At 36.9% G+C, this 20,298-nt stretch overlaps 1 protein-coding gene across 9 annotated transcripts in view; it reads left to right on the forward strand.

Annotated features, from left to right (window-relative positions):
• MYO6 (myosin VI) overlaps positions 1 to 16,051 on the forward strand; it is a 167,467-nt gene extending 151,416 nt beyond the window's left edge. For 5 of the 9 annotated variants that reach the window (XM_009451571.5, XM_001144940.8, XM_009451575.5 and 2 more), the window contains 5 exons: positions 7,073 to 7,176; positions 7,947 to 8,078; positions 11,113 to 11,139; positions 13,504 to 13,722; positions 14,254 to 16,051. In XM_009451571.5, coding sequence (XP_009449846.1) covers positions 7,073 to 7,176; positions 7,947 to 8,078; positions 11,113 to 11,139; positions 13,504 to 13,722; positions 14,254 to 14,453 — 682 coding nt within the window. In that variant the 3' untranslated portion in view covers positions 14,454 to 16,051. The remainder of the gene's footprint in view (positions 1 to 7,072; positions 7,177 to 7,946; positions 8,079 to 11,112; positions 11,140 to 13,503; positions 13,723 to 14,253) is intronic. The other 4 variants (XM_009451573.5, XM_009451574.5, XM_054686063.2 and 1 more) reach the window with 1 other exon arrangement.
• The last annotated feature ends 4,247 nt before the right edge of the window (positions 16,052 to 20,298 follow it).

Raw genomic sequence — 20,298 nt, forward strand, 5'->3', positions numbered from 1 at the left:
TGAGAAGTGTCTGTTCATGTCCTTTGCCCACTTTTTGATGGGGTTGTTTGTTTTTTTCTTGTAAATTGGTTGGAGTTCATTGTAGATTCTGGATATTAGCCCTTTGTCAGATGAGTAGGTTGCGGAAATTTTCTCCCATTTTGTGGGTTGCCTGTTCACTAAGATGGTAGTTTCTTTTGCTGCGCAGAAGCTCTTTAGTTTAATTAGATCCCATTTGTCAATTTTGGCTTTTGTTGCCATTGCTTTTGGTGTTCTAGACATGAAGTCCTTGCCCATGCCTATGTCCTGAATGGTAATGCCTAGGTTTTCTTCTAGGGTTTTTATGGTTTGAGGTCTAACGTTTAAGTCTTTAATCCATCTTGAATTGATTTTTGTATAAGGTGTAAGGAAGGGATCCAGTTTCAGCTTTCTACATATGGCTAGCCAGTTTTCCCAGCACCATTTATTAAATAGGGAATCCTTTCCCCATTGCTTGTTTTTGTCAGGTTTGTCAAAGATCAGATAGTTGTAGATATATGGCGTTATTTCTGAGGGCTCTGTTCTGTTCCATTGATCTATATCTCTGTTTTGGTACCAGTACCATGCTGTTTTTGTTACTGTCGCCTTGTAGTATAGTTTGAAGTCAGGTAGTGTGATGCCTCCAGCTTTGTTGTTTTGGCTTAGGATTGACTTGGCGACACGGGCTCTTTTTTGGTTCCGTATGAACTTTAAAGTATTTTTTTCCAATTCTGGGAAGAAAGTCATTGGTAGCTTGATGGGGATGGCATTGAATCTGTAAATTACCTTGGGCAATATGGCCATTTTCACGATATTGATTCTTCCTACCCATGAGCATGGATCTTCCATTTGTTTGTATCCTCTTTTATTTCCTTGAGCAGTGATTTGTAGTTCTCCTTGAAGAGGTCCTTCACATCCCTTGTAAGTTGGATTCCTAGGTATTTTATTCTCTTTGAAGCAATTGTGAATGGGAGTTCACTCATGATTTGGCTCTCTGTTTGTCTGTTATTGGTGTAGAAGAATGCTTGTGATTTTTGTACATTGATTTTGTATCCTGAGACTTTGCTGAAGTTGCTTATCAGCTTAAGGAGATTTTGGGCTGAGACAATGGGGTTTTCTAGATATACAATCATGTCGTCTGCAAACAGGGACAATTTGACTTCCTCTTTTCCTAATTGAATACCCTTTATTTCCTTCTTCTGCCTAATTGCCCTGGCCAGAACTTCCAACACTATGTTGAATAGGAGTGGCGAGAGAGGGCATCCCTGTCTTGTGCCAGTTTTCACAGGGAATGCTTCCAGTTTTTGCCCATTCAGCATGGTATTGGCTGTGGGTTTGTCATAGATAGCTCTTATTATTTTCAAATACGTCCCATCAATACCTAATTTATTGAGAGTTTTTAGCATGAAGTGTTGTTGAATTTTGTCAAAAGCCTTTTCTGCATCTATTGAGATAATCATGTGGTTTTTGTCTTTGGTTCTGTTTGTATGCTGGATTACATTTATTGATTTGTGTATATTGGACCAGCCTTGCATCCCAGGGATGAAGCCCACTTGATCATGGTGGATAAGCTTTTTGATGTGCTGCTGGATTTGGTTTGCCAGTATTTTATTGAGGATTTTTGCATCAATGTTCATCAAGGATATTGGTCTAAAATTCTCTTTTTTGGTTGTGTCTCTGCCAGGCTTTGGTATCAGGATGACGCTGGCCTCATAAAATGAGTTAGGGAGGATTCCCTCTTTTTCTATTGATTGGAATAGTTTCAGAAGGAATGGTACCAGTTCCTCTTTGTACCTCTGGTAGAATTCAGCTGTGAATCCATCTGGTCCTGAACTCTTTTTGGTTGGTAAGCTATTGATTATTGCCACAATTTCAGATCCTGTTATTGGTCTATTCAGAGATTCAACTTCTTCCTGGTTTAGTGTTGGGAGAGTGTATGTGTTGAGGAATTTATCCATTTCTTCTAGATTTTCTAGTTTATTTGCGTAGAGGTGTTTTTAGTATTCTCTGATGGTAGTTTGTATTTCTGTGGGATCGGTGGTGACATCCCCTTTATCATTTTTGATTGCGTCTATTTGATTCTTCTCTCTTTTTTTCTTTATTAGTCTTGCTAGCGGTCTATCAATTTTGTTGATCCTTTCAAAAAACCAGCTCCTGGATTCATTAATTTTTAGAAGGGTTTTTTGTGTCTCTATTTCCTTCAGTTCTGCTCTGATTTTAGTTATTTCTTGCCTTCTGCTAGCTTTTGAATGTGTTTGCTCTTGCTTTTCTAGTTCTTTTAATTGTGATGTTAGGGTGTCAATTTTGGATCTTTCCTGCTTTCTCTTGTGGGCATTTAGTGCTATAAATTTCCCTCTACACACTGCTTTGAATGCGTCCCAGAGATTCTGGTATGTTGTGTCTTTGTTCTCGTTGGTTTCAAAGAACATCTTTATTTCTGCCTTCATTTTGTTATGTACCCAGTAGTCATTCAGGAGCAGTTTGTTCAGTTTCCATGTAGTTGAGCGGTTTTGAGTGAGATTCTTAATCCTGAATTCTAGTTTGATTGCACTGTGGTCTGAGAGATAGTTTGTTATAATTTCTGTTCTTTTACATTTGCTGAGGAGAGCTTTACTTCCAAGTATGTGGTCAGTTTTGGAATAGGTGTGGTGTGGTGCTGAAAAAAATGTATATTCTGTTGATTTGGGGTGGAGAGTTCTGTAGATGTCTATTAGGTCTGCTTGGTGCAGAGCTGAGTTCAATTCCTGGGTATCCTTGTTGACTTTCCATCTCGTTGATCTGTCTAATGTTGACAGTGGGGTGTTAAAGTCTCCCATTATTAATGTGTGGAGTCTAAGTCTCTTTGTAGGTCACTCAGGACTTGTTTTATGAATCTGGGTGCTCCTGTATTGGGTGCATATATATTTAGGATAGTTAGCTCTCCTTTTTGAATTGATCCCTTTACCATTATGTAATGGCCTTCTTTGTCTCTTTTGATCTTTGTTGGTTTAAAGTCTGTTTTATCAGAGACTAGGATTGCAACCCCTGCCTTTTTTTGTTTTCCATTTGCTTGGTAGATCTTCCTCCATCCTTCTATTTTGAGCCTATGTGTGTCTCTGCACATGAGATGGGTTTCCTGAATACAGCACACTGATGGGTCTTGACTCTTTATCCAATTTGCCAGTCTGTGTCTTTTAATTGGAGCATTTAGTCCATTTACATTTAAAGTTAATATTGTTGTGTGTGAATTTGATCCTGTCATTATGATGTTAGCTGGTTATTTTGCTCGTTAGTTGGTGCAGTTTCTTCCTAGTCTCGATGGTCTTTACATTTTGGCATGATTTTGCAGCGGCTGGTACCGGTTGTTCCTTCCCATGTTTAGCGCTTCCTTCAGGAGCTCTTTTAGGGCAGGCCCAGTGGTGACAAAATCTCTCAGCATTTGCTTGTCTGTGAAGTATTTTATTTCTCCTTCACTTATGAAGCTTAGTTTGGCTGGATATGAAATTCTGGGTTGAAAATTCTTTTCTTTAAGAATGTTGAATATTGGCCCCCACTCTCTTCTGGCTTGTGGAGTTTCTGCCGAGAGATCCGCTGTTAGTCTGATGGGCTTCCCTTTGGGGGTAACCCGACCTTTCTCTCTGGCTGCCCTTAACATTTTTTCCTTCATTTCAACTTTGGTGAATCTGACAATTATGTGTCTTGGAGTTGCTCTTCTCGAGGAGTATCTTTGTGGCATTCTCTGTATTTCCTGAATCTGAATGTTGGCCTGCCTTGCTAGATTGGGGAAGTTCTCCTGGATAATATCCTGCAGAGTGTTTTCCAACTTGGTTCCATTCTCCCCGTCACTTTCAGGTACACCAATCAGACATAGATTTGGTCTTTTCACATAGTCCCTTATTTCTTGGAGGCTTTGCTCATTTCTTTTTATTCTTTTTTCTCTCAACTTCCCTTCTCACTTCATTTCATTCATTTCATCTTCCATCGCTGATACCCTTTCTTCCAGTTGATTGCATCAGCTCCTGAGGCTTCTGCATTCTTCACATAGTTCTTGAGCCTTGATTTTCAGCTCCATCAGCTCCTTTAAGCACTTCTCTGTATTGGTTATTCTAGTTATACGTTCTTCTAAATTTTTTTCAAAGTTTTCAACTTGTTTGCCTTTGGTTTGAATGTCCTCCCGTAGCTCGGAGTAATTTGGTTGTCTGAAGCCTTCTTCTCTCAGCTCATCAAAGTCATTCTCCATCCAGCTTTGTTCCATTGCTGGTGAGGAACTGCATTCCTTTGGAGGAGGAGAGGCGCTCTGCTTTTTAGAGTTTCCAGTTTTTCTGTTCTGTTTCTTCCCCATCTTTGTGGTTTTGTCTACTTTTGGTCTTTGATGATGGTGATGTGCAGATGGGTTTTTGGTGTGGATGTCCTTTCTGTTTGTTAGTTTTCCTTCTACAGACAGGACCCTCAGCTGCAGGTCTGTTGGAGTACCCGGCCGTGTGAGGTGTCAGTCTGCCCCTGCTGGGGGTGCCTCCCAATTAGGCTGCTCGGGGGTCAGGGGTCAGGGACCCACTTGAGGAGGCAGTCTGCCCGTTCTCAGATCTCCAGCTGCGTGCTGGTAGAACCACTGAACTCTTCAAGGCTGTCAGACAGGGACATTTAAGTCTGCAGAAGTTACTGCTGTCTTTTTGTTTGTCTGTGCCCTGCCCCCAGAGGTGGAGCCTACAGAGGCAGGCAGGCCTTCTTGAGCTGTGGTGCTTCCCAGTTGGAGCTTCCCGGCTGCTTTGTTTACCTAAGCAAGCCTGGGCAATGGCGGGCGCCCCTCCTCCAGCCTCGCTGCCGCCTTGCAGTTTGATCTCAGACTGCTGTGCTAGCAAGAGACTCCGTGGGCGTAGGACCCTCCGAGCCACGTGCGGGATATAATCTCCTGGTGCGCCGTTTTTTTAAGCCCGTCAGAAAAGTGCAGTATTCGGGTGGGAGTGACCCAATTTTCCAGGTGCCATCTGTCACCCCTTTCTTTGACTAGGAAAGGGAACTCCCTGACCCCTCGCGCTTCCGGAGTGAGGCAATGCCTCGCCCTGCTTTGGCTGGCGCATGGTGCGCGCACCCAGTGACCTGCGCCCACTGTCTGGCACTCCCTAGTGAGATGAACCTGGTACCTCAGATGGAAATGCAGAAATCACCCGTCTTCTGCGTCGCTCACGCTGGGAGCTGTAGATCGGAGCTGTTCCTATTCGGCCATCTTGGCTCGTGCCTCCACATTATTCTTTAGCTAGTCTTATATGTAACTAACAATCACTATGTCAAAGAATTTTAAGTATGTAGGATGAAGTATGCTATTTTTTATTTTCTAGAATGAAAGCATACACAGGCCTTTTAAAGAAGCAAGGGCACCTTATTTATTTCATTGTTAAGCTTAATATTGAAAGAATAATTTCCTTTACTTCAGGAAGAAAGTGACATATTCTCAGACATCATTTTTCAATTAAGTATGTGTCTTCGCTGCTTGCCGGGATGGCTGTTATTTTTCAAAATATAAAAGACTGAGAAAATACATGTTTATTTTCAGGTATTATATCTTGATCAACCCTCTTTAAGAGGAAGTATATTTTAGGTAGTAGATGGATAATGGAGAATTTCCTTGTGTCATACCTAAGAAGCAATATTTTTGTTCTTTAATAGTTAGTTTAATATTTTGTGCCACCTTCTTTTCATGTCTTGAAATGTGATGTATTTAAACGCTTCCCTTGTTACATTGAGCTTAAAGTCTTGCAGCTTATTCTGAGTGTCTGCTATTTGCAAGTGTAATCTTTTGCTGAAAAATAAGTTTATTATTACAGAAAAGAAATTGTTCCCATATTTTCTGATTAATGATCTCAAATTATATGCATAAAAGTCTTAAAGGCCAGGTGTGGTGGCTCACGCCTGTAATCCCAGCACTTTGGGAGGCTGAGGTGGGCAGATCACTTGAGCTCAGGAGTTCGAGACCAGCCTGGGCAACATGGCAAGACCCCATCTCTACAAAAATTATAAAAATTAGCCTGGCTTGTTGGTGGGTGCCTGTAGTCCCGGCTATTTAGGAGGCTGAGGTGGGAGAATTGCTTGAGCCCGGGTGGTGGAGGTTGCAGTGAGCCAAGATTGTACCACTGCACTCCAGCCTGGGTGAAAGAGCCAGACCCCTTCTCAAAAAAAACAAAAAACAAAAAACAAACAAAACACAAAACCAAAAAAGCAGGCCTTAAAGCACTGCATAGCACTGTTTTGAAAAAGTTGAGTTTATTTCATTTTATTGAGTGCTTTGGATTTTATTTCTTTCCTCTTTCCCCATATGTGCTACTAAATGAGTCATGATACAGCACTTGTGCCCTTTGAAATCTCCGTTATTTACCTCATGAGCTAAAACCTCTTGAATTTACTAGTTTTCTTATTACTTATGAGGGTGTGTTTTTTGTGTGCTTTTAGAACTTTTCTAAGTGTTCTTATAGCAGTGAAGCCTAAAAAGTAAGAGTTTCCAGATTCCATCCGTTCTTTTAGCTGACTTGAATGACTCTAATGCAGTGGGTTGCAGGTTTGGCTACTTACCTATGTACTCTGTAAACATCCAGAGGCCCGGGGATATTCTGAGCCACTGTGTGTGAATGGAGTTTGGCCATCTGTAGATTTCCGCAGTCTCTCTAGGTGATCGCACTGTGCAGCCTCATTGCTCATAAACAAAACTTTAATATGCTTTTAATGATCTTTCAAGTGTGTTGAGGATTTCTTTCTTGATTTTGAGGAATATATGTCAGTATATTTTTCAACTTTAAATGTTCATATATATATTAGTAAAAACATTGAAACTGAAGTCTGGGGGAAGTTTGTGGAACTAGAATATTAGAATCAAAAGTTTGGATTTAAAATCTAATGTGACTATCAAGTGGCATGCTGGAAATTTTTAATTTATTTGGCCATCTTTTAGTATGCCATTCTTAATCTCATCTGTCAAAGAAACAAAAATTATGTTTTTCTAGTAGCTGTTTCCGGTTTTCAAACTTATGCATGCTTTCTTGCCTCTTTAGTCAATGATTTCTTCATGTTTCTGGTTTAAACATGCAAAAATGTGTAATAATTACAGAGGTCCTGCTGTACAAGCCACCAAAGCAGCTGCTGGTACTAAGAAATATGATCTTAGTAAATGGAAATATGCAGAACTACGTGATACCATCAATACTTCTTGTGGTAAGTGTTTGGAGAAGATCAAAAATAGAAAATGTTCATAGTGATAGGTGATAAATACCTAGATTAGGGTGAGGTGTGTGTGTGTGTGTGTGTGTGTGTGTGTGTGTATAATACCTATATTATGTGACTCTTTTGGTCCATGAATGCACAGTAACAAATGGCAATGCAGTGCTTTCTTTTTAAGGCTATTTTTCTTTCCACAGAACAATTAGAGTAAAATACTATATCCAGAGGATCCCACATAGTTATGTTCTTATTTAAATCACAGTGTTTGAGTTCAGAAAACTATGAGTAGGAACGATGAATTCAGAAAACTATGACTAGAAACAAAAGTATCATAATTGTACATAATTTCTCACTACACTTTCCTCCATTGAGTGTATCTGCATAATTATAAAAAATGTCTTGCTTGTAAATCTAGTTTGTATTTTATCACAGTGACTTTTTATTCTATTGTCAAGTCTTGTTGCCTTCGACAAGTTGCTTAATGTTTCTGATTCAATTCCTTCATATAAAAGACTTGTTTAGTTCAGAGTTCTTCTGTGGAGCAGATGATATAAGATAGTAACACTATGTAAGGAAATGATCTGTAAATTTGAACAATAATATTATAAAATGCTTATCCTTATGAATAATTAGCTTACTTTTGATTTTGTACCATTAATTTAAAAATTAAAAAATCTCCTTATGCGACAGAATAATTATATCATTATGTTAGATGAATAAATTAACATGTCAATTTTTTTTTTTTTGCTCAATGTAATCAATAGATATTGAGCTCCTGGCAGCTTGCAGAGAAGAATTTCATAGGAGACTAAAAGTGTATCATGCTTGGAAATCTAAGAACAAGAAGAGAAATACTGAAACAGAGCAACGTGCTCCAAAGTCTGTTACTGATTATGGTAAAAAGAAATCTGTACTTTTGAATGTTTTAAAATATATGTATATAAATGCATGTATCTGTACTTAAGACATGGGTAAAATGTCCCATATAAATTTTCTCCTATTTTAGAACTGTGAGCCATTGAACCTAATACAGCCTTGATGGCCTATTTTTTATAGCGTTATTTTTATGAGTATGTCCTTAAACTCATACTTGTTAAGATATATTGAATTTACTATAATTGAGACAAGAATTTTCTTGTCTGAAGAGGGTGTGCATGCATAATTTTCACACACACAAACACGTGCACACACTCACAAGATTAAATGTGAAAATGTCAGGATTGCCATGCATCTTTTACTTTACATGTGAAATGAATTTTACATATGAAAATGAGTTGCTAAAAAGGATGATGGTTAGTTTTTATTTTTAAATTTTCTATAATTTTTATTTTTTAAATAAATAGAGATGAGGTCTTGCCATTTTATCCAGGCTGGTCTCAAACTGCTGGGCTCAAGCAATCCTCCTGCCTTGGCCTTCCAAAGTGCCAGGATTATAGGCATGAGCTACTGCTCCCACTCCTTTTTCTAATTTTTAAAATTTAATGTAGCTCAGTTTTTAGAAATAGCTCCCTGAAATACCCAATATTGTTATCTTTTTTATATGTAGGTATAAGTACTTTTCTGTTGCTCCCAGAATAGGGTTATAGCCTGGAAAAAGAAAGGAATTGATTCATGCATTGTCCATTTACACTCTAATTCCTTTGTTTCAAAAATAATTTTACTGCAAACATTATTTTACAATACTGCAAATATATAAAAGTGAGAAATATTACCTTTCTTCAGACTAGAGTTTTGCCTAGATCAAGATTTGATTTTTTGATTGGGATCCTGAACATGGATTTTGTTACTTTGTTATGCAAAAGGCCAAGGTGTATACTTGAAATTGGAAAGTAGAGTAGAAGAGATGTAACCTAGTACAAGCATGCATGAGCTTTAACATTAACTGAGAATACGTGTGATATGTGAGTTGTAATTTCAATCTTTAAAGCAATAATTGGACTTACTATGTTCAAATTGGCACAATTTATTCGCTTAATTCTGGTTAACATCAAGGTGACAGCAGATTCAATATTTTGTGTGTTTTTTTCCCCTAAGTGGTATATTCCCAACAGTTGATAGTATAGCTTAGCAATGCAGGACACAAACTGACTTAAAAAATGAGTTCTTGGTTATATTTTGCTTTCCTCACTACCTTCCAAGTAAATAAAAGCAGTGTTTAAATAAAGTCAATTTAATAGTGGAATTTTAGTGTTTCTAAGTTGTTGCAAAGAATAGATTGAGTGAGGGCAATATTATTATTAATAAGGGTAATATTAGTGCCAGTTATTGCTCAAGGGGTGTCAGTCAGAATATAGGACTATGCAAGGGCAGTGGGAGATCACTTGTAACCAAGAAGTGGCAGGTGGAAGCCCCACTAAATATTGTGACACTGCTCTCTTCTCCAGTTTCATATTTTTCCTCTTCTAATTGAACACAACAAAATGATTACATTAGCTGTTCACTGTCTGTGTAGTGAGTTCTGACCACAGATTACCTTTGTTTTGCAAAAAATGACAGTGGGCTGTTCTTTTTAGCTGTAAATATTATAATTACTAACTTTAGCTTGACAGAGTTTCATTATATTGTATTTCAGAATTAATACATCTGAGTGATCACACTTCTTAAAGAGAGGTTCATGTTGTAATATTTGGCACACACATTTTAAATTAATGTACACATATTTATTGTATTTGTGACTCAAACTTTGATACCTTATTCATCTAGCTTTACCCAAAAAAGTTGCAAATAATACGTGGCTCACCTTGCTGGTTCAACTACTGTTTCTGTTTGTAATATATTATTTGAGAAAACAAAAGAGTAGATTAGGAAAGCTTACTAAGGGTTCTATCAAGGTTTATGGACAAATTTAGGAATTTATGTGAACACAACCCCACACATACATATTAAGCCTTCAGAGAACTTGATTATGAGTCATTTTCAGGATATATTTTATCAAATGTAACTTCTGCTCTGAAAAGTACTTTTTTTTGCTTTTCTCTTTCTCTTTATGTTCTTCCTCATACAAAATTCATCTTGACACAGGAGCATAGCTAAAAGCAAAGGTTAAAGAGCACCAAGAAGCTCAATTGAGAAAATTCTATACTTAAATGATTTCCTAATGTGGCAGCTAAACACCCTTTAAAAGGAAGTGCTGTGTAGTCTAATATTTAGAAGTAACAATTCATTAATTTGAGAAAATAAAATGATGACAACTTATGATTAACAAAGATGTAGCTTTGTATTGTTGACTTAAAGAGTAATAGGTTGACAGCTAATGGTAAACTCTTAAAATAATGCGTAAGGAGCCTCAGACCCTCTTCCTGGTATGGTCCTGGATGAGCATACTTTCATCTCATTTACTGCAGAGGGAGATTTTTTAGAAATAATTTTTTGGTCAGTGGCAAATCACCTAGTAAATATTTATAGTAATTAATTGTTTAAAACAATGATTTTGGAAAGTAGTTTTATTTTATAGTTTATAAAATAAAAATGGCATGAGTTTAAGATTTAAAGAAAGCAAAACATACTGTTACCAAAACGTAGTAATGTTTTTACTCCTGTAATGTATATAATTTTTTGATGAATTCTCATTATTTTCTATGAAAATTCTAGTAATGTATGAAAGGTACTATAATGTCTATTAAGTCATTGTATTAGGTTTTTGTTTGGATATGTGTTCAAAAATCACAAATGAAGTATGATTTTTTAATTTTGGTCCTCTTTATATGTGCTTCAATCAGAATTTCCTAAGCCTAATCAGTCAAAATAGCCTTTTAAAAAAATCAGAAAGCAGCACCTGCTTTTAGGTAATTCTGAGAATATTTGGCTTGTGGATAGGATATTTACTTTTCAGTCACCACCTCGATTGGAAGGCTTTATAAATTAGAAAAATGCTCACTTAACAGTTTTGGCATTTTTATCTTTTCTTCAACATAAAATATTTGTTCACAGATTTTGCACCATTTTTGAACAATTCACGTAAGTCAATGGGTGGTAACTCATGAGCTAACTGGAAGATGGGTTAAAATACTTTACAAAGTACTAACTTCTATTAAAAGTTGTTTTGCTACAATTTTCAGTGGAATTGTAGTGTGTTAAACTTGTTATATCCATACTAAGATATATTTTAATTTGAGATGATGCTTTATTTGGATCACTCCAATATGTATATGTATTACAAAAAATCTAGTGAAATTAATGTTTTATCAAATTACTTGCATTAAGAAAATGACTAGCATTTTAAACTGAGAGTATATACAATTCTTATTGTAGCAAAACTCTTAACATAGCAGCTGACCTTTTAGAATAAAGACTAACTTTTAGGTGCTGGTTTTTGGTTACTGTATTTTCAAACACTGATGGTGTCTGCATTTCTGCCAAAGGTATTTTAGTTTTATAGATAATGTGATAGTGTATACAGGTTTAATAATGATACCTCCTTAAATAGGAAGAGGAGATTATTCTGTTACGTTTATAGCCTCTTATGATACACATTCTTTGATAATTTAAAAGCTTTGAGTCACCTTAGTGCACAGTAAATCTCTTGTAGAATTAGTTGATTAGTAATGATTTGGATATAATGTCACATTCATTTGCCAACTGGTTGGACCTGATGTTTTGAAGTGCTTCTTATAATTTATAGGGCTGTATTTGAAGATTACACAATTGAATGTGAAGGAAAGTTATTTAGAATATTAGTTTCAACCTTTTAACATCTGTAGCTTTGTGTTTTTCCAGATAAGTATTCGTTTCTAGTCTTCCCCAACAAAATTTCAGTTCTCCCGTTAGTAAGAAAAGCTATCAAAGACTTTCTATTTAGTTTCTGAATTTTATCCAGTATCTTAACTTACAGGAGACTTACTTCAAATTAAAAAGTAGGTTAATTAATGAATGACTATCAGTATCATGGTAAATTTCCTGTAAACTGGACATTAAATTCTAATTCACTACTTTAGATGGAGGGAAGGTTTTTAAATTCTTAGTTTTGAATTAGTACATTTTCCACAATGTAGGGAGTTTTGAAAACTTAAAAGTAGAAACACTGAACTGTAAGTAGCTCTGGGAAAACAGGAGCAAAAGAATAGATAAGCAGATGTCTGTTAATATGTGATGCAGCTTTTAAAGTTACTAACAAAACCGGGCCTCTCGTTCTTTCATAGGGATATATAGCTTTGCTAACTGCTTTTTGCTTTCTCTGGTTTGCAAAGAAATAAATTCAACTGCTATAAAGCTTTTGCTATTTCTTGGTGTAAAAAGTAGAGTAAGAGTATTTTCATCCTTTCAGTATTTGCAAATTCTTACAAAAGCCATGTGGCTCTTCTTGGCTTTATATCATATGTACATTTTACAATATTTCTTTGACACACTTAGATTTTCATAGTGAGACTCTTAACTGAGCTGCTGTAAATGGTTGTTCCACTTTTGAAGTTCTGTGAGTATAAAACAGATTAAACAGGCTAACCAAAATTATGCTGCTAAAGATGTAAAGTCATTGCCCCAGGGAAATGTTTACATTTGCAGATAAAATAAAAACCTAATTGTTAAGTAATGAAAATTGAGCTAGGAATGAAAGATTGATATGAATGAAATGCCCAGTACTAGTAGAAAAGCAAGGATTTTTCTTTTCTTTTGGCAAGGAGAATCAAATGTTACATACTTTGCACTTCATTGGATTTTATTCTAAGAGAAATCTGATTTCAGAGTAAGTAAATATCTTTAAGGGAAAGTTTATGCTTACTGTTATAAGGTTTTTTTTGTCGTATGGTTGTCTAAGTGTTGTTAATATCTATGTCATTGTGGTCATTTTAAATCCTAAAATTTGTTGGCAAAAGAAAAAATTTTTATATGGCTTCTACTTTTTGTGGAAATAGTGATTAAACTGACAAATGTCTACATCCTTCAGATTTTTGAAATTACTGTTTATTTTTTTCTATCATAAATAGTTGAATAAAAGTTACTGTACAAATTTGAACTCTTTACAGGAAGAATAGAAATCTAGTAAATAATAGTAGTTTGTTTTCCTGCCATGTGAGTTTATTTTAGGTTACTGTTACAGTGATTTGTGGGAATCTGACAGGGGTTTGTTGCTGGTAGTGGTGGTGGTAGTGGTATGTGTGTGTTTGTGTTGGCAATGCTAAGAAACATCTTAAGGGAAAGACAATTCTAAGAAGTAACACTCTGAATTTTATTAATTTGTAGGCAATAAATATTTGCATTTTGTTTTAAATTTACTATTAGGGACCTTTCTTCTTTTTAAAAAATTATTGGGGTATATTTTAGGATTAAAGGCTCTTTTCTTTTCCCTTGAGCTGCTGGTATAACTTTCCTTGTTCTGTGTAATAGCTCAGCAAAACCCAGCAGCTCAGATTCCTGCCAGGCAGCAGGAGATTGAAATGAACCGACAGCAACGCTTCTTCCGCATCCCATTCATCCGCCCTGCCGACCAGTACAAAGACCCTCAGAGTAAGAAAAAAGGCTGGTGGTATGCCCATTTTGATGGACCATGGATTGCCCGGCAAATGGAACTCCATCCTGACAAGCCACCCATCCTACTTGTGGCTGGTGTGTATGATTCACATGGAAAACAAATTATAGAACAAAAAAGATCATAAACTCTCTGAATGAAACATTCCAATGTATAATATAATAATTTATTACATTTCAGGGTTGAGGGATGGAGTCTTGCGGTTAAATCACATTTCCAGTTCAGTGAGGATTAACTCATTTATAATGTGAAATTGCTTGGATTAAATTATGTTCTTAGCACATAGAAACTTGTCTGTATCCTAAAAACCTTTCCATTTGTGTTTCATCATATCCATTGATTTGTAGTGGCTTGAGGAAATGTAGCATTTTTATTAACTCTGGTAACTTGTTTGATCAATAGCAGTATTTATTAATATTGAAAGGGTCCTTGATGGGGGACAAATTTTAATTGTTTCTGGTGATTTTATTAAGCAGATTTCCATCTTAGAGAAAAAGTCTTAGGAAGTTTTCAAATCTATGAGAATTAATAGGTATTTCAGGCATACAACTGGTAAGAAATGGTCCTGAAGAGAGAGATGGTAATTTTCTGATATCTCATGAATACAGGTAAGGACGACATGGAGATGTGTGAGCTGAATCTTGAGGAGACTGGCCTGACTCGGAAGCGTGGTGCTGAGATCTTGCCAAGACAGTTTGAAGAAATCTGGGAACGCTGTGGAGGCATCCAGTACCTTCAGAATGCGATTGAGAGCAGACAGGCTCGGCCCACCTATGCAACAGCCATGCTGCAGAGTCTGTTAAAGTAGATGTTGCACACCAGCCTTACAGCTGGGAGCCTTTGCCATGGTACTTAGGTAGGGCGTGTGCCCCCAGATTTAACCATTCCATAATCATGTTAGAGTTACTTCTATAAAGTGAACAGATTTTATTAATCACGGCTTTTGGTGAATTTGTTTAAGGTTAATTATGGTAGCAAATTTTGGACCTAAACATTATTTTTCTGTATCCCGCTGTAATTCCCCAAACTCTCATTATTCTCTAACTATTACACATGGGCATATTCTGATGTTTCTCATCCTTTGCCAGAAGACTACCTTACATCCATCGTAACTGTTCTCTAGGAAAAGAGAACTTTTTTCAAAATTCAAAATACTTTTTAAGAATGGCACAGTACCATATAACTGGAGTAATAAAACATGAGCTTACAGTCTTATAATAACTAAACCACTTAAAATGATCAAGGCACTAATGTTTTGGTCTGAAAAGCTGTGTACTTTATAGACATTTTCAGACATTTTTGGAAATTTCCATTAAAGGTGGAAAATCTATTTTTTTCCTCCTTTGCAGTGTCTTAGTTTGAATGAAACACTTCGAAGTTCTAGAATTCTAGAAAGAGCCTTAATGTATTTGATGTATTCTGTGATAAGAGGTACTAATAGTAGCCAGCACAGATTTGCTTTTCTTTGCTAGCACAATGTGTGTTGCTGTCAGAATATTCTTTTTATATTCCGTGGAAAAATAAAGGAAATTCAGATTGTTTAAATGCCTAAAAGTTTTGAGATAAGTTTTGTTTCAATTAGAAAAGGAAATAGGTTTTAGGTGGCATAGTGGCTTAACTGGACTGAATTCAAATATTCTTTCAACTTCATCTCAATAGTGATTTTTGTATCAGAATCTTGTCCAAGTTTCATTGATTTAGTAAGTGTTCTGCTTCCAACATCTTTCTTTTTAAGAAATTCCTAGTGTCTTTTTTGGCCTTTGAGGTTTTGGTAATTGTAGACCTGTTTCATAAGCTTTGTAATTCAGAAGTCCTTGTATTTAGTAAGTGCTTGTTTTACATAACTGATAATTTTAAAATGTTTTCTTTGTGTGCTGTTAGTATTGATTCAAATGTCAGCAGCTTTAAGCCTAATATTTATGACTTTCACATTTGGAATTTAAAGACAAAAATACATCAAGGAGTTATGCTGACATAATTCTAAGGAGTTTTGTTGTATTTTAGAATAAAATTATAAAGTAAAATGATTCTCTGTACTGCTTTTTTCCCCAGTTTTTAGAGACCCTAACCTTTGAAATGAAATTCCAGTGATTTCTTTTTTCCCTAGAAAGATTACCTCAGTTAGGGAAGTATTTCCCAGCTGACTAGTGTTTGTGAGCCACAGACACTGTCTTCAGAATTGCTTCTCTCATGTCTTAGTAGAGAAATATTTATTTATTATGATACATTCAAATGATTGTCAAGTTAAATTAAATGGTCGTGTCTGTGCTATTGAGAATGCAAATGTGATTATCTTTTGAAGGCTGTATTACTGCATAGATTCACCCACCCTCGGGTCATTTCATCCCTGTGATTGGGGACAGAAGGTGTAGCTACTGAAATAAATGACCTATTCTCTCTCTTCCATCTCTCGCCTTTAACTGGTGTTTTTATTTGTGTAGGATAGTGAATGATAAGCTTTTTTCCTAACCAGTAGTGAGTAAAGTTCTTGAACAAAATTTAGTAGCCAAATTGTTTTTTAATGACGTGTCTCTTTAGTACAATAGTTTTGTGTATCTTTTAGATACATTAATAGGCACTAGATAGAAAATTAAAGAGTTAAACATATTTAAATGAGAGAATCTAATGTTTCAGAAATTTGTAAGAAATGTATCACAGCAAAGGGTTGTTATAAGTCTTTAGTTTTTGACTCTAATAGTTAATACAATTATAGTTAATCTTAAGCCATAATGTTTCTAATCACGTCACACAGCTGTCCTGGAACTTATCTATTTAAAATAGTTTCCTGAGTTAATTTTGGCCAGCAGGGCAACTGCCCTAATTCAGATAGACTTACAGTAACCTACGTACAGTAGATGCACATACACACAGACACCCCTTTGCTGGAGAAACTTAGGACCCTGTCAGCCTTTTAAGGGAAACAGCAGGAGTGGTGTCCTAAATGATGTTCATGCAGCTGCTTTACCATGTTCACAGTCAAGCCCATGCATGCCAGGTTAAAACTGTGGAAATCAAAAGTAAATTCACTCATATTTTAATCATTTTAACTGAGATTTAAAATTGGAAGTTTAAACCACTATATATAAAGAACTAATCTTTTCTTAATACCAGTTCTTTCCATAGCATATGCTTTGCAAAGGCAGCGTGCATAAAATATTTAAAATGAGAGGACAGAATGTTTTCACATTTGATTCAATTTTAATATAATTCCTAATTGTGGTAACACAGTTGAGATATGTATTATGAGTTATGGGAACTAATTAAGAAAAGGAAGTTACTCTAATCCACGTATGTTAAGAGAATATTGAGTTTTCTTAGTTGTAAAGTTGGGGAGATGGCACCTTCTCAGAGGATTGTGAAAATATGAGGAAGAAACAAAACAGTGCATGTAGGAGCACAGGGCCACACAAAGGCATTCTATTGTTATGCTCATTCTGCTTCTGTAATGACTTTTCATAGGTCATTCTTGTGAACCATTTTGTTTTGCAAGCAACCAAGGAAAGAACATCTTAAGTGGAAAATCAGTGGTGGTTGTGAACATTTAGAGAATAGCAATCCACAGTCAAGAATAATGGTATTGTTTGTAGAGCTTTATTAATTGGATATTTTTTAAAAGACATTTTCATTCATAGGTCATTACTATGGTTCTCAGCGATCCAAATATGTAGATCATTGGTTTTTTTTTGCCTGAAGTAGCTTAAGAGTACTTGGATCAGTAGAATAAATATTTATTGAATCAATCAGTCAGCCAATTAATATGATGTTAGTGATAGACCTGCCTCCTTTTATGGAAGAGGTAACAGATCCAGAGAGGTCAAGTAATTTAGTTGTAGACTGAAAAATATATCAAAGCCTTTGCTCCAATCATATGTAACAAAAAGAACCAAAACAAACAGTCTTTAGTGGCACCTGTGGATTTACAAAGGGTTGCCTCTCTGTCATTCCACAACTTCAGAAGGTGTGACAGGTTTTCCCTATTTATCATTACCAATAATAACAAGTATTGAGAGTTTTAAAATTTCTCCCAGAAGATAAACTAACAAGGATGGAAGGGGAGGGCAAAGGATATCTAAACATGAGAATAAGGACATGTTAGAGTGGGGGAAACAGTTGTAACAATAAGGAAAGAGAAGAGCAACAGTGGAAGAGACAGGTTGTGTGCCCCTAAAGATTCTGCATCCCCAGTTTGGAAACACTGATACATTTTAGGACACAGAGCACTCCTAGATCTCTACGAAGTTTTAGAATGAATAATGTGTAATTTATAGGATCAGAACCTATGGTTATTAAAACTTGGATCAAGATATGCCCGGTGTATACATTCTTAGCACATAGGAATGGCACTGCCACGCTGGAGAAGGTCAGCAGTAAATAGGCATTCTGTACATAAGCCTCATGGAAGGGTAAGATGGAGAGACTGGCAGAAGTAGCACCTACTCTGCTGGGAGCACTTCTCTGAGTACGCTTTAGTTCAATTCAAATCACTGTATTCTTTCCCCATTGCTAACCTAATATATGAAACAAGCTTAGCTGTCTCAGAAGTTTTTCAAGAGATGATCAGGAAAAATTAATGCACATTCAAAAGGAGAATCTTCAGTACAAATTTGTTTTTTTAAAAATAGATTTAGGGCTGGGCGTGGTGGCTCACGCCTGTAATCCCAGCACTTTGGGAGGCCGAGGCGGGTGGATCACGAGGTCAGGACTTCGAGACCAGCCTGGCCAACATGGTGAAACCCTGTCTCTACTAAAAATACAAAACATTAGCCAGGCATGGTAGTGGGTGCCTGTAATCCCCGCTACTTGGGAGGCTGAGGCAGGAGAATCACTTGAACGCGGGAGGCAGAGGTTGAAGGGAGCCGAGATGGCGCCATTGCACTCCATCCTGGGCAACAAGAGCGAAATTCCAACTCAAAAAAAAAAAAAAAATAGATTTAGGGGGTACAAGTGCAGTTTTGTTACATGGGTATATTGCATAGTGGTAAAATGTGGGCTTTTAGTGTACCTAACACCCAGAGAGAAGCATACATTGTGCCCAGTAGGTAATTTTTCATCCCTAAACCTTTTCTCAGCCTCCCACTTTCTGGAGTCTCCAATGTCGGTTATTCCACTCTTTATGTCCATATCTACACGTTCAATCCTAATTTGTACCAAGTAGCATCTCACCTTTAAATCACAGGCTTATTAGTTGGGTGTTTTCTTTTTACTTATGAAAATTCATCTAGTCAAACTGTCAATTAATTTTTCCTCATTTCATTAAAAGTGTATATCTAATGCTTTCTCTAAAAATTGATGTACTGGAAATACAAATAAATAAATGCTCCCTGTGTAGAATTTCCACTTGCATCTTGTGCTTTTAATACCATTACAGGGTGTCATGAACAGGTTGTAAATGTTGCACTTATTGCCGTGTTTCAGGTGGAATAAGTTGGCGAATTCTGGGCTCCTGAAGCTTGATCCAGTCGCTAGGGCTGGAAGCACTGTGTTAGGTGGCTGCAGGAAGAAGCAAGGAACTCAAGGTGATTGAAACTTCTTTGGACATAGGCCCCAAATTTCCTATGTGATCTCCATCCAGGAAACAGGCAGGATTCTGTGTGAGTGACAGCTACTCATTTTGTAGAGATTAGAGACACACCAAATTTTGGCTGCCTTTCTCCAGACCGTTACTAATCTGTGAGAAGACACAGGATGTAAAAACTGGGGACCAAAAGAAGGCTCCTTCTCCCTAAGGCCTTGAATATAGTTGGTCCATTCCCTTTGTCAAGAACCTACCATGATCCTGCTGGGTCCTCTGAGAGTGGAAGGAGACTCTGTCCATCTCACCTCATCAGCTCTTCCCTGGCTGGTTGGAAAAGACCAACCCAAAAGAGGGGTGATCCAAAGAGTGAGAGACACCACAAAATGGGACCCTCCCCACAGAATATAGGGCTTTTACCTCCTTCTCTTTCTCCGTAGAAAACTACATTTCCTATACTAGTTAGAGCACAAGTAGTATAGGGAATGTAGGGGGTGAGGACTACATTATACAGGAGTGATAGTGATAGATCCTTGTTTCTCCTGATGAAATGTTTTCATGTACTTTTGGTCAGCCTATCATGCTTCTATCATTTGTTTTCCTTTGTGAAGTTCCAGGGATACGGAAGTGGGTAGGTAACCTCTTGCCACCATTCTTTGTTCTGTGGCACCTTGTCATCATATTTCACCTTGAAGTCCTTGTCTCACATTATAGATCTTCACTTTGGTATGCACACACCAAAGTTAGTGTGAGGAAGTAGTCATTGAAGTTATTATAGGATGACATTGTTCATCTGTGGTGGAAGACAGGATTGGTATGGGAATGGTGATGAAAGCTAGGTGTTTGTGAGGGTTTGTAACCCTCATGGGGCACTACCACTTCCCAAAAAATTGTCACCATTATTAAGAACATTTTGTTTTTATGTGTGTGTGTGTATGTGTGTGTGTGTGAGACACAGTCTCTCTGTTGCCCAGGCTGGAGTGCAGTGGCGTGATCTTGGCTTACTGCAACCTCCACCTCCTGGGTTCAAGCGATTCTCCTGCCTCAGCCTCCTGAGTAACTGGGACTGCAGTCACGTGCTGCCACACCCAGCTAATTTTTGTATTTTTTAGTAGAGACGGGGTTTTGCCATGTTGCCCAG

Source organism: Pan troglodytes, chromosome 5 (assembly GCF_028858775.2).
Source record: "Pan troglodytes isolate AG18354 chromosome 5, NHGRI_mPanTro3-v2.0_pri, whole genome shotgun sequence".
NCBI classification, from domain to species: domain Eukaryota; kingdom Metazoa; phylum Chordata; class Mammalia; order Primates; family Hominidae; genus Pan; species Pan troglodytes.